General features: G+C 48.3%; 1 protein-coding gene across 9 annotated transcripts in view; it reads left to right on the top strand.

Annotated features, from left to right (window-relative positions):
• The window catches only part of SH3GLB2 (SH3 domain containing GRB2 like, endophilin B2), a 31,733-nt gene that overhangs the window by 14,602 nt on the left and 2,904 nt on the right, over nucleotides 1–14,227 (top strand). The window contains exons 2-11 of one of the 9 annotated variants that reach the window (XM_056822808.1): nucleotides 1,903–2,044; nucleotides 4,011–4,139; nucleotides 4,948–5,081; nucleotides 5,906–5,998; nucleotides 7,983–7,994; nucleotides 9,202–9,264; nucleotides 11,366–11,389; nucleotides 12,391–12,480; nucleotides 13,497–13,597; nucleotides 13,882–13,896. In XM_056822808.1, coding sequence (XP_056678786.1) covers nucleotides 1,903–2,044; nucleotides 4,011–4,139; nucleotides 4,948–5,081; nucleotides 5,906–5,998; nucleotides 7,983–7,994; nucleotides 9,202–9,264; nucleotides 11,366–11,389; nucleotides 12,391–12,480; nucleotides 13,497–13,597; nucleotides 13,882–13,896 — 803 coding nt within the window. The other 8 variants (XM_056822809.1, XM_056822813.1, XM_056822818.1 and 5 more) reach the window with 8 other exon arrangements.

Below are 14,227 nucleotides of genomic sequence, written 5' to 3'. Positions count from 1 at the left end.
GGACCACCCAGCTAGGAAGTGTCGGTCAGATTTGAACCTAGGTCCTCTAGATTCAAAAGCTAGAACTCTGTTCACTGAACCACCTTCGCTACCCCTAAAGATGACACTTTTAAGAATATGTTGTTTGATATTTATCTGTGCTCTCTTAAGTAAGATTTCCCAAGCCTACGCCTGATTGTCCTAATATATGCCAGTGACAGACTGAAAGCAACTAATTAATCTTCCTCTACTTCCTCTTCCCCCAGCTCTACCAAACAGCAAATGGTCTAGCCATATGACTTACTTCCATTATACATTGTACATCACACTTTTTATTAATACTGGCTGCCTTTCAGACTGTTGTTTCTCATGGTACAGTGAACAGAGCTCTGGAGTCAGGGGCCTTGGGTTCAAATCCTCCCTCTGATACTGAACTATGAGACTTGGACAAGTCATTTAAATCTCCCTTGGCCTCAGTATCCTTATATGTGAAATGAGGGGATTGGATTCCACAGCCTCTGAGGTCTCTTCCACCTCTAAATCTATGGTCCTGCATGGGGAGAAAGAAAGTGAAGTCTATCCATGGGTACAGCAGGACTTTGGAACCGGAGTGGGCTGGTGTTTGATGCCCTGTGATAGCAATGGGGGAGTGACCTGTCTGATTTTTTTTTACGAATTTATTTGGCTCAAAGAAAATTAGAGTCAAGCCCAGTTTTGATCATAGACACTCTCCTAAATTAAGTCAGGATTCATCCTAGTTTAGTCAGAAGGTGGTGGTGGGGAGTCTGTTTGGTCTTAGAATGTCAGAGCTAGAAGAGATCTTGGAGATCATCTATTCATTTTTAAAACATTCTACTATCTGATGTGTGCAGAGGACTGTGGTAAATAGGCATGCGTAATCCTAGGAAGAGATCTGGAGACCATTTATTTATTTATTTTATTTTTAATTTATTTTTTGACTTTTTAAACATTATTTTATTTGGTTATTTACAAACATTATTCATTGGAAGCAATGATCATTATCTTTTCCTTCCCCCGCCCCCCTCCCACCACTTCTTCTGGAGACCATTTAGTCCAGCCCTCTCTTTTCACAAATGAGGAAACTGAGGCCCAGAAAGATTATTACTTGACCCAGTGGCAGAGCTAGTGTTTGAATCTTGGTTGTCTGACTCAAAATCAAGTGTTCTTTCCATCAGAATAGCAAATTTGTCTCCCCCGAAATCAATAGTCCGGCACTCCAGTCCATTCCTTTCACTGTTGGTTCAACTGAGGATCCAAGAAAGAAGTAACTTTCCCAAGACAATAAATTAGTGTTGAATCCCTTAATTAGATCCATTTCTCTTGAATTCTGTAAGGGACAGCTCCCAATGCTTCAAAGTGACGGAAGGACAATTTCAGTGTGGAAAAGGTACAGGATGTTGGCTCCATTCCTGGTCCCATTTCCCCATCACAATGGTTAAAGGGCCGCTTCTCCCATCTATTATTCCTGACAGCATTCTTCTACATACATTCCAAAGCTGCCTCTCCCAGAGGCCAAAGGGGCAAAGGATGGTTAGTGTAGATCACAATGCTATCAAAGCAAATAGAAACTTGGCTCAGAAAACATCAAATTAATATTATCTATATTGTATTGCATTTTTATTTATTTTGTTAAACATTTCCTAGTTATATACTCCTGTCTTAGAATTGATACATCAATTCCAAGGCAGAAGAGCAGTAAGGGCTGGGCAATGAGGGTTAAGTGACTTGCTCAAGAAGTGTCTGAATCCAGATTTGGATCTAGGACTTTCCATCTCTAGGATGGCTCTCAATCCACTGAGTTACGTTTTAATCTGGTTCTGAGGCACCGTGGGAAGTTTGGCCCCTCTGGTCCTAAACCTGGACCCTGAATTCTCTTTCTCTCCTTTTTGTTCTCCCTTACAGTTCACTGAGGAGAAGTTCGGTCAGGCAGAGAAGACAGAACTAGATGCTCACTTTGAAAACCTCCTGGCTCGGGCAGACAGCACCAAGAACTGGACAGAAAAGATCCTTCGCCAGACGGAGGTGCTACTACAACCAAATCCTAGTAAGCAGCTGGGAACCCAGGTGTTGGGGAGGGATGTCCGCAGGATGGGAAGGGCTGGCAGAAAGGCAGAATCTAGCCAGATTTGGAGCTCTCTGCTCTGAAGGGCTGCATCCACCTAGCTAGGGTCCAGGAGTCCCCTGAGTCAGTCAGACTCATTAAGGGACTCTGCCACCTAAGGGGGAATAGTTTAAGATTTAGCATGAAGGTACATTGCCTTTGGTGTGGCTGTAAAACCAGTAGAATGTAAGCTCTGAGAGGGCAGGAACCAGTGGCAATACCTTGCAAATAGTAGGTATTTAATAAATGCTTATTCGATGGGGGGTTTCAGTGGGTTTAACCCAAGAGAAACCAAGGAGGTTTGTCTGATCAAGGGACTGTGGCTTTGGCTTCTCTGTTCAAAGGAGAAGATACAAAAGAATCATTCTTTGGGGCATAAAGACTCTGGGATGGGAGAACTGACTAGAAGAGTATAAATACCCTTTGGAATAGAGGAAGGAGAACATGGTAGGATGCTGGAGCTGGAAGCAAATTAGAACAGAGTGTGGGGTTGGAAGGGATCGTAGAGACAATCTGATTCATTTTATTGAGGAGAAAACTGAAAGGGATCTCAGGATCATAATCCTGGAAAAGCGAGATTATTTGCTCAAAGTCATACAGGCAGTAAAGTAAATAGCAGAACTGGGATTGAGCTGAGGTCCTGGGATTCCAAGTCACTACATCCTGCTTTCTCTTCAAGTGAGCTGCCCTTGAACCATCCAGGGACAGATCCAAGGAGCACCCAGCTGGCAAAGTGGATAGAGTGCCAGGCCTGAAGTCAGGAAGACCTGAGTTTGAATCTGGTCTCAGACACGTACTAGCTCTGTGTGACCCTGGGAAAGCCATTTAACCCTTTTGGCCTCAGTTTCCTCATCTGTAAAGTGAGCTAGAGAAGAAAATGGCAACCACTCTAGTATCTTTGCTAAGAGAACCCCAAAATGGGGTCATGCAGCATCAGACACAGGGGAAAAACAACTGATTATTTGACAGACCCAAGGCTAGGACTCAGGGGGCATTGCAGTATAGTGGTAGGTCCTCTGACTACCTTTGGAGACTTGGTTTTATTTCCAGTTCTGATATCTACTACCTTTGTGACCTTGGGCATGTCTGGACCTCAGTTTTCCCTTCTTTAAAATGAGGTGAAGGGGGCAGCTGGGTAGCTCAGTGGATTGAGAGCCAGCCCTAGAGATGGGGGGTCCTAGGTTCAAATCTGGCCTCAGACACTTCCCAGCTGTGTGACCCTGGGCAAGTCACTTAACCCCCACTGCCTAGCCCTTACCATTCTTCTGCCTTGGAGCCAATACACAGTATTGACTCCAAGATGGAAGGTAAGAGTTTAAAAAAAATGAGGTGAAAAAATAAAATGAAATAAAATGAGATTATTAGGGAAAGGGAGCAGCTGGGTGGTTTAGTGGATTGAGAACCAGGCCTGGAGATGGGAGGTTCTGGGTTCAAATGTGTCTGTGTGATCCCAGGCAAGTCATTTAACCCCCATTGCCTAGCCCTTACCACTCTTCTGCCTTGGAGCCAATATTTAGTATCAATTCTAAGATGGAAGGTGAGGGTTAAAAAAAATAATGAAGTGATTGGATAAGATTATCACCGTTTCCTCCAGCTCTGATTTCTATGGTCTGTAGTCCTACCTAAGGAGAGAATAAAAAGTTGAATTCATCTTGTTTATTATTTTTTAATTGCCATGTGGTTAAATTGGGCATTAATGAGGATCTTTTGTTTGGTGAGGAGGAAAGTTATACATATCTCTTATAATAAAAATGACTTGTGGATTGGAGATCAGTAAGTAGTGATGGCTGAAATGGGGTGGTGAGGGGAGGGAGAGGTTTGGATGCTTGGTGACCGGGGGTATAAGTGACCGCCGAGACAGACGTATTGGGATCATAATGGGGGGGGGTCTCCGTGGGTCTTGTTCCAGGTGCCCGGGTAGAAGAATTCCTCTATGAGAAGCTGGACAGGAAGGTTCCCTCTCGAGTCACCAATGGGGAGCTGCTGGCCCAGTACATGACAGAGGCTGCCAATGAGCTGGGGCCGGAGACACCCTATGGTGAGGCTGAGCCTCTGCCCAGGCCTGACTTCTCCCTCCTCCTTTCCTCCTTCTCCATAGCTTTTCCCTTTTCTCCCTCCCTCACAGCACCATAGATTGTCCAAGCTAAATATGCAACATGAGAACATCGCATTTTAGACTTGGAAAGGTAGGCGCCTTCGAGACCATCTAGTCCAGTTCCTTTATATTACACTTTAGAGAAAGAGAGGCCCTCAGGAAGCAACTTGTCTAAGGTCACATGGCTAATATGAAGCAGAGATGAATTTGAATCCAGCTCTTCTCCCCCTCCCCACAGGGCAGAAGCCCATGCCTTGAAGCTTGCCCAGCTTCTCATATTCCAATGCCAACACCTAGTGGCTCTGGCACACCCGTAGGGGAAACTCTCCCTAAAGCCTGGAGCACGGGGACAAGTTTCCAGCTTGGATCTGTGCATTTCTGTGTCTCTTTATACATCTCTGTATTTGTGTGGCTGTTTTTTTGATTGCCCGAGACTCTGAAGATCTATTTTGGTCTTAAAATGATAGTTTGTGTATTTGCAAGTCTGTATTTAAGTTCTTCTGACTTTGCGTATATATGTGTACTCTCTGGGGGGTTTGAGTATTTCTGGGAGGATGGGTGGGCACCTTCAAATGTGTGTGGTCTTCCAGATGCATGTAATGGATAAATATGGTTTTAGTCAAGCCACCTCGTCTGGGGGGGGGGGTGTGTGTGTAGGTGGAGAGGGATTCTCTCTATTTCTCTATAGGCACTTTCCACTCTCCCCATTCCTGGTGTATAACTTTTTGGCACTCTGGTTCCCCATCCTCAGGGAAGACCCTGATCAAGGTTGGAGAGACGGAGAAATGCCTTGGGGCAGCAGAGCGAGACTTCATCCACTCGGCTTCCATCAACTTTTTGACTCCTCTTCGGAACTTCTTAGAAGGGGATTGGAGGACAATTTCGGTGAGAGAATGGAGGAGCTCTGCTCCTAATCCTCGACTCCCTTCCCCGTTGCATGGTTAGAGGGCTTTTTTCTCCCATCACCCCTTTGCAGGTGTTTGCATCCTGAGAAGCTGTTTCCTCCAGGTCGTGCCTGGTGAGCATGGAAACCTGCCTCCTCCTTGTTGGTCCTTCCCTAGGTTCATGTCCCATCTAGTCAGGATGGAATATTTAAAGCTGTCTCTTCAAAAATTCTGTTCAATAGCATTTGAGCGATAGCATATGTATAACCCAGTGAAATTGCTTGTCAGCTCTGGGAGAGGGGAGAGACGAGGAGGGAGACAACAAGAATCATGTAACTGTGGGGAAAAAATTAAAAATAAAATTTAAAAGATTAGGAATGTGATAGGCAGTGGGGATGCAAATTAAAAGTGACACTGACCCAATCTTAAATCTCCTTTTGTCCTCGAAATCTGGGATTGCTAGAGCTGGAAGGAACCATAAAGATCATGTGGTCCAACTCCTTCATTCTCTAAGTGAAGAAACAGAGGCCCAGAGATGAAAAAGTCCTTGTCCTAACATCACCTTATGTAGCAAAGCTGGGACCTGAACATACATGTCTTTTGATTCCAAGTCCAGATTTTTGGGGGTCTTCCACTCTAGCATACTAGGTTCTCACATGACTTGGCTCCTGTCTCCAAATACAGCAGGGATCAGCCAGGCAGAAAGACCGTGCGTTTGTCAGCCTCGGTTATCAGAGGCAGGCCCTGGAGCTTGTGGAAACCAGAACTCTCTCTCGGGCAGCAGAGGCTGGCCTGCGTGTCTTATTGTTTCCCTCCTGCCTACAGAAAGAGAGGCGGATTCTTCAGAACCGGCGCCTGGATCTTGATGCCTGCAAAGCCAGACTGAAAAAGGCCAAAGCAGCTGAAGCGAAAGCTGCGGTAAGTTCTCCCCTCATCATTCCCCACAATGCTCAGGGCCTGGCCCTCCTCTCTCTGGAGTCTTGTTGGGGAAAAGATGACAGGAGGGTAAGGTGATGGGGAACTGGGAGGGAGGGTGTAGAATGAAGAGTGCGCAGTGCCTTTCCCTCTGGATTAGTCACCACTTTGACCCTACCTAAAATTTGCCTGGTTTTTGGCATGAATTCTTACTTGCCTGAGTAGCCTTGGAATGGCCTCTCCTGTCTAGTTGGGGGCTCTGAAATGTACTGATGGACTTTGTGGCCACTTTCCCCTGCGGGAGAGGGGGATAACTTCATTAACTCTTCCTGTCCCTGCCTAATCTAGCTTCCCACTGAGCATATCCAGGAGGGTAATATCTACAACCCTTACTGACCCTACTCTTTGACGGCTCACTTCTGGGAAGGAACCAAATGGGTCTCCTCTCCCTCTCTGGGACATTAGGTGCCTAGGCTTTCCTTTCCTGTAGTTTTGGACCCAAACTACAGGGTGTGTCTGTTTTTTCCTGTTGCCTTGGTCTCACTTGAGAATCTTTTACATGGCAAGATAATTGCGATGCATTGATAGGGCAACAGTCTGGCCAGCAAATCTGTTTGCTAAAGTATCAGCGCACATCAGAGCCTTCTGAAGCCTGAGGTGGGACTGGCTCTTGCATGTTCCCCATTTCCTCTCCTTTCTTCCAGTGTAAGCCTGTTTTCTGTCTCTCTCCTATCTGAACTCAAGGAATTGGGGCAAGAGGGAGACTGTGGCTCCCTTCCCCGACTCCATTAAAATTCCTATTTCCAGGAGGAACTTATTCCCTTCTCCTCCCATTCCATTTGAAGGTAAATTGGGGAGGCTCTTTAAAGCTGGTTCCGCTGGACTCTGGTGGGGTCTGTCATGGGGGAAGAGAACACTGAAGATCCTCTCTGTTGGAGGGTCCCCAGGTTCCTGGGCCTTACTGATCTGTTCGGAGTCAGGGAGAGTGGAATGGTTAAACCACTCACCTTGTTCCAGGGCCAAGGATGTTAACCTGTGCCCAGAGGGACCAGTAAAAATTTCAGAATGGGGTGTAAGTGGGACTTCTGGGGAGTGGTACCTTTCCTGTGTGATATGACTAAAAGGGAGAAATCTGAGGTCATTTTGCTTCTCTAGTCTCACCCCTAAAAAGATCAAGTCCCCCAGGCCCCTATCCTGGGCAAATACTCACACAGGAGATGGCCCATTTTCCTAAGGCTCCTGGAAGTAGGGGGAGGCAGGACTTTTTCTAGTTAGGATAGGAATGTTGGGTGTTAGGGAAACTGTGTCTGTGTATCTTTTAGTCCTTTTCCATCTGCCTTTTTTTCCTGAATTTGGTTCATATCTAATCTCCTGCTTTTTAACCTCTGCCCAGCACTTGACTCTTTCCTTCCCCAGACCATCCCTAGACCCACTGGCTACCTGTATTCAGAGGGCCCCGGGGAACATTCCAGATCTGGGACACCTAAAAGGATCAAGCCATCAGGCTTCCCTCCATTCCCTTCTTGTGCCCTGAATCTTACCTGGGTAGGTTTAAACCACAACCAGGAGGAGGAAGTCAGAGGACTAAGGGGATCTGCTAGAATGAGCCCCATCAGGCCCAAGTTAGAGGGAGAGGGATCTGGTTCTGGGCTTCCCACTTGCATTGGGGCAATCTCCTTTGAGCCAGCTGGGTCCCTCAAAGGAGCAGTATGCTCAGCTATGGTGGCTCTAGCCCAAAGTATAGGACATCCCCAAACCCGTCTGCCCCCCTACCAGAGGATATCCCTCTTCCACTGTCCAAGCCTCCCCACGCACGGGTCTCTTCCGAAATGCCATCTCTAGGACTACGTCTGCGTCTGTCCATCCTGTCGTCTTCGACAGGGAAGGAGGGAGATGTCTGGCTGGGGCCTATTCCTGTAGCTGCCTGCGCTGTTGACTCACTAACTTTTTTTGTTCTTTTTTGGTCTGCTTTGGTAACTGGGCTCAGTGTGAGGGAGATGTGAGTATATCTGTGTCCTAAGTGCTGTGCTGCTTTGCCATTTTTATTTTTATTGTTGTTGTTGTTTCTTCTTTTCACCTTTCCCTAAGGGGCCCCTGATCCCTCTCCCCTTGCCCCACCCTCCCTGAAAGGGTGGTGGTGACTGAAAGGTGGGTGCATTGAGGATGGCTCATGGCCCTCTCTGCCTCTGCCCCATAGATGCCATTAGAACGTGGCCTCTGATAATGTGGAATAAAATGGGGATGTCTGGAGAGCCGGGAGCTCATCTGGTCTCGGCTGCTTGGTGGCCCAGCCCTCCCTTTCTTGGAACTCCCAGGCCACTTGTGTTGCCTGGTTACCTCCTGGCCCAGGGCCCCAGTTGGGAGAGGCGGGTGCTGTCCCTAAGAATCGCTTTCTCATGCTCTGGCCGGATGGGTACATGGGTACATTCCTCAGGCCTGTCCATACTCCATTCATCCAACCCCATTAGGGCAGAACCATCTACATCGAAGGGAGGGGGACGGGAAGGGCTGTTTCATGTGGTCCAGGGCTTTGGGGTTAAGATGTTGCATTGGTGGGAGATGGCGCATCCACTGTGGCTTAAGTGAGTTGGGGGCCTGGGAGGGAGAGCAAGGGCCGAGGCCTGCTGATAGAATCTAGAAGGCAGAGCCCATGCCCCCCTCCCATCCCCAGGCTTCTCTCCCTTGAAGAAAATGGTGGTGGTGGAGGTGGGGGTCTGACCACTGACCTAGAAGTCTTTAGCACTCAGCCCAAGGGGACAGTCTTTCTTCCCCTTCTACTCGAATCCCGCACCTAGCACATAGCAGACAATAAATAAAGACCTATTGATTGAACATTTGATGCCAAAAGCCTCTCCTACACAGGCACTTGACAAAGTCTTGGATAAATCCAATTTATCATCTTTGGCCCCTCAGGGGGCTGTTGACCCAGGCTACAGGGGGATGCTGAGCCAGGGGCCCACCCTTAGGTGGATGGCTAGAGGCAGAAGCCTCAGGGAATCAGCTGAAGTTTTGGAGTGGGGGGTGGGTTCAAGTTCTCCACCAATAGTACTTCCCTAAGGAACCCCAGCCCTTTCTTTGGGCTCTCTGGGTACACAGGCATTGCCTGTGAGGGTCTGGATAGGGCATTTACCCTGGCTCTAGCTTCCTGGCCCCAGTAATCTCTGGCATGACTCGTCCGTGAATTCTGTTCCCCTCCCCAACCCCAGGCCGTGCCTGATTTTCAGGAGACTAGACCTCGTAATTACATTCTCTCTGCCAGCGCATCCGCGGTAAGCTCCTTGTCCTATTTCCCCATCCCTCAGCTTTCCTTCCTCCTTCACTGTGCTGCCTCCCACCTCTAAAAAGGAAATGGGGATCCCAGTCACCAGCTTTCTTCCTCCTGCCTCCAGCCTTCCTTACCCCCTTGGAGGCCCCGGAGGGTGGGTGAAGGGAACTGGATCTAGATTATCCATCAGAGGGTGGCAGAGAGCCTGAAGGTGTCTCTCCTGGGTCTGGATTTCCCTCCCCTGACAGCCTTCCCTCCAGCTCCAATGCTCTTTTCAGAGGGTGAAGAAGTGCCAACCCTTCCCTCACTCATCTATCTGCCCCACGTCCATGGCTGCCATCCTGAAAAATCTCTTTAAAAAAGATAAAAGGCAAATTGCTTTATTGCAAAAATGAATAATATGGAAATAGGTATAAGTGATAATGTTTGTATAACCCAGTGGAAGGGCTTACTGACTCTGGGAGGGGGGAGGGAAAAAATGAATCATGTAAATGTGGAAAAATATTTTAAAAAAACATAGCTGCCATCCGTATTCCATTAAGAGAGACAGAGTGCTGTAGAGAGACTTGAAGTCAGGAAGCTCTGAGTTCCAGGCCTCCCAGGGATTCTTAGCTATTTGGCCATGGGCAAGTCATTTAACTATGTCAGTTTCCTCATTTGTAAAAGTGAGACAGTTCATGTAGTGCCCACCGAGTTACTGTGAGGCTCAGATGAGATGCTGTGGGGCAGTCATGTGGCTCAGTATGTAGAGCATTAGGCCTAAAGAAGAGAGGTCCTGGGTTCAAATCTGACCTCTAGCTGTGTGACCCTGAGCAAGTCACTTAATCCCCATTGCCTAGTCCTTACCTCTCTTCTGCCTTGGAACCGATATTTAATATTGATTCTAAGTTGGAAGATAAAGGTTTTTAAAAAAAAAAGGAAAAGAGAAACATTCAGTAAACATCAAAGTACCCTATAATTGTCGACCATTATTATTAATGTCTTAAGAGTATTTCTGCCCTTGCTGAGCTGTAAGATCCCCAGGAAGACAGGGGAAGCCAAGAGGCATGTCTCTCTCTGGGGAGTCAGCCCTGTAACTGATCCCGCACCAATTCCTTCCTGGACTCTTGCCCACTCCAAAGACCCAAGGGATTGGTGCTTGGGGGGCTCAATCCATTCACACTAGCCACACTGACCCCAAAATACGAGTGTCCCTCACCAAGTGGACCCAAACACCCACCCTTGAAGGAAACTCCACATGCCAGCATTCACTTGCCTTGTGTTTTCAAGGATGTGTGTGTGGAGGGGGAGGACTAGAGGGCCCTACGCATTCCAGCCAGAGCCATTAGGGACTGCTGTCCTGGCACTGTCCATGTGGCCACCGTGTGGGGGAGGGACTCGGGAACGGCCGCAGGATTCCTGGGAGATTTCCCCTGTAGGCTCGGTCATCTGCAAAACCCCTCTAAGACCCTTTGGTCTCTGAGCACCCGTATAGGATCTAATGACTCCCTGTATTTCCCCCTGGCCCGAGTCTTTGGAAGGGAAAGAGGGGCTACTTGAAGGGAAAGGGCCTCCTTGTTCACTTCCTCCTAGTTGGTCGCTAAGAATTTCTCGTTTGTTCTCCCTACCACCCGACCCGTTCAGTGGGCGGGGACCCTGAGACTCAGATGGGATGTGACTGGCTCAGTCCTTCAGCCAGGTGGGGTCCAGCATCCAGCTTCCCAGCTCCCTGCCGCAGAAAAGGTGTGGGCCCTTAGCAGAGAAGGGGTGTCCCCGCAGAGTTCAGACAGCCAGCTGGGCTCCATTCACAGTTAAGAGTCCTTAGAGGCTTCCAGTCATTACAGCAGAGACTTGGGTTAGGTACCAGGAGGGTGAGGGACAATGTCAAGAGAATGCTGAGGGAGGGTTGGTAGTTCTTTCCTCCCTTCTCATTCCTGTCTCCCTCGCTTTTCCCAAAGGCCATGCATGTAGCACGTTGGGCTGACTCGCCCCCTCATGTCCAGCTGCAGCCCCTGAGATGTAGGGGTGCGGTGGGGGGGCTGCTGCTGAGCACTGGGGCCTTTTGGGGGGTTGGGCCTAGACCAGTGTCTCATCCATATTGATGTCTCCTGTTGTGGTCCCTACAGCTGTGGAGTGATGAGGTAGATAAGGTAAGTACTTCCCCAGGGAGGGGGGGGAGGCTTGAAATGGACCTGGAGGGGCCAGGCCAGAGGCAGACCCTGAGGCAGGAGGCCCAGCTTCCAATGTTGGCCTTGAGGCTTCACTAGGACACCTTGAGGAAGCCACTTTCACTTTTCTGGGACTCGCTGTCAATTGTGAGATGAAAGGATTGGACTCAGAGGGCAGCTGGGTGGCTCAGTGGATAGAGAACCAGGTCCAGAAATGGAAGGTCCCGGGTTCATATCTGGCCACAGACACTTCCTAGCTGTGTGACCCTGGGCAAGTCACTTGACCCTCATTGCCTAGCCCTTATCACTCTTCCGCCTTGGAACCAATTAATATACACAGTATTGATTCTAAGACCAAAAAAAGAAAGAAAGGACTAGTATCTCTCTTCTGTTTTGTTCTGTGGTTTTTTTAGCTCCAAGAGTTGATATTCTGATATTCTGTGGGTCCAGCCTTCTGGGCCATGGATTTTAGAGCATGATTAGAATCTGGGTCTAAGGGGGCAGAGAAGTGAGTGAGACTGATCTCTGACTTCCTCACAGATTTATATCCTTATATAATGGGTACAGGTCTGTTTGCCTTCTTAATGGGCTGGGGCCAGAGGGAGGGAGAGAATTTAGAATGGAAATTTTAAAAATAAATGTTAAAAAAAAAAAGAGATGCATGTTCTGGGGGTACAGTTCAGAGTTCAGGACACGAGAAGAGGGATCAGGATGGAAGGGCTGAGTTAGGAGGAGAGGGAAATGTCTTTGGCCTTGGGGAGAAGAGGCCCTCCTGGTCCCTGGCAGATGGGAGGGAAGGGAGGCTATTAGGTGAGAATGCCTCAGCACCTAGTATAAGGCCTAACTAATTTATTCAGGCCCTGAATAAATGCTTGTTGAATGACTGATTGAATGGGGATAGAAGAAGGGGAACAGGAAAAAGAAGGGGAAACTCATGTCCTCTGTCACCCCCAACCCACCCCCACAACCCCAATCTCTTCCAGGCTGAGCAGGAACTTCGTGTGGCTCAGACAGAGTTCGATCGGCAGGCGGAGGTTACTCGTCTCCTGTTAGAAGGAATTAGCAGTACCCATGTGAGTGTCCCAGATCCGCTTGAGGATTCTGATACCGAGTTATTTTCCAGCTTCCTGCCCCAGTCACCAAAACTCAAACAAAAATCCCAAGTCTGGCAGAAGTGTTTGAATTAAAAACAACAACAACAAAAAACTTATGGAAGAGAGAACACATTAAGGGGATTCAGGAAAAAGCAATACTCTACTCAAATAAAGGAATCCCTCATGGTTGGGTTCCAGGCATTAATGAAAGGAAGAGTGTTTTATTTCAGAATACAGTTATATGTATGACCAGTATTATGGAGGGCAGCTGGGTGGTCTTGTAGATTGAGAGCCAGTCTTAGAGACGGGAGCTCCTGGGTTCAAATCTGGCCTCAGATACTTCCTAGCTACGTGACCCTGGGCAAGTCACTTAATTCCCATTGTCTAGCCCTTACCACTCTTCTGCCTTGGAACCAATACACAGTATTAATGATTCTAAGATGGAACACAAAGGTTAAAAAAAAAAGACCAGTATTGTGTCAGGTATTAAAAAGGGAGCCTCAGAGGATAGGGTATCCTTATCCTCTGAAGAGATAAGCATTTATTAAGTATCTGTTATGTGCCAGGTTCTTTATAAATATCTCAATAACCCTGTGAAATAGAAGTTATTTTCATCCCTATTTTACAGGTAAGGAAATTGAGGCAGACAGAGGTTAAGTGACTTGTCTAAAGTCACACACCCAGTAAGGGTCTGAGTCTGGATTTGAACTTGGGTCTTTCTGCCTTCCAGACCCAGTGCTCTATACACCATACCATCTAGGTGCCTTGGAAAAAGAAACTACCCTGAGAATGGTTCTCCTGAGAATGGACCTAAAATTAAATGTCATTCTCAGAGAGCCTACCTGAAAGGAGTCTAAATTCTAACCCCTCCCTCCCCGCCCCAAGGGCCTTTCTCTGGGAGTGGGGGGTGAAAAGCGGCCAGGGCGGGGGTGGGGGTGGGAAAGGGAACCAACAGTACTTTGGTATCTCCCCCCCCCCCCCCCCCCCGCCCCCAGGTGAATCACCTTCGCTGCCTCCAGGAGTTTGTGGAGTCCCAGGCCACATATTATGCCCAGTGCTATCGACACATGCTGGACCTACAGAAACAGCTGGGCAGGTGTGCAGGATGGGGAAAAAGGGAGGGAGAGTGGGAGGGCTCTGGAAGAAGGCTGGCCTCGAAGCCGGGCCACTTGCTCTGGAGTGACTCTAAGCCACCCTAAGCAGGGGATTGGACCTTTGGGGTGGGCTCAGCTTGTCTGATGCTGCTCTCTCTGCCCTCGCTCAGAAGCCTCAAGGAGTCAGGTCTGAAAGGTTCTTGGGGGGAGGGCTGAAGGGAGGCAGAGGGCACGGAGGATGCTGTTTTTCACGTGTGTTTCTCTTGCCTTTTGCTCATGCGGCCAGTACTCAAGGTGTGATGTAAGTATGGGTGGGTGGCGGGAATGTGCCCTCACGTTTGGTTAGGAACAGCTCATCTCTGCCTCCACGACCTGGGCTCCTAAACATGAACACAGAAGATGGGTGCTTGCCCATCAGGGAAAGGGCTGCTACTTGAAGACTTACTTGTCCCCATCCTACAAGCTCAGTCATGCAAGGGAAATTAGCCCATGTCAAGAAGTGATTTCTTGAGGCCAGTTGGGTGGCTCAGTGGATTGAGAGCCAGGCTTAGAGATGGGAAGGTTTGGGTTTAAATCTGACCTTAGACACTTCCTAGCTGTGTGACCTTGGACAAGTCACTTAACCCCCATTA

This window comes from Monodelphis domestica, chromosome 1, assembly GCF_027887165.1.
Source record: "Monodelphis domestica isolate mMonDom1 chromosome 1, mMonDom1.pri, whole genome shotgun sequence".
Lineage (NCBI taxonomy): Eukaryota > Metazoa > Chordata > Mammalia > Didelphimorphia > Didelphidae > Monodelphis > Monodelphis domestica.
Note: the sequence above shows the minus strand (reverse complement) of the source record. Positions and strands in the feature narration are given on the sequence as shown.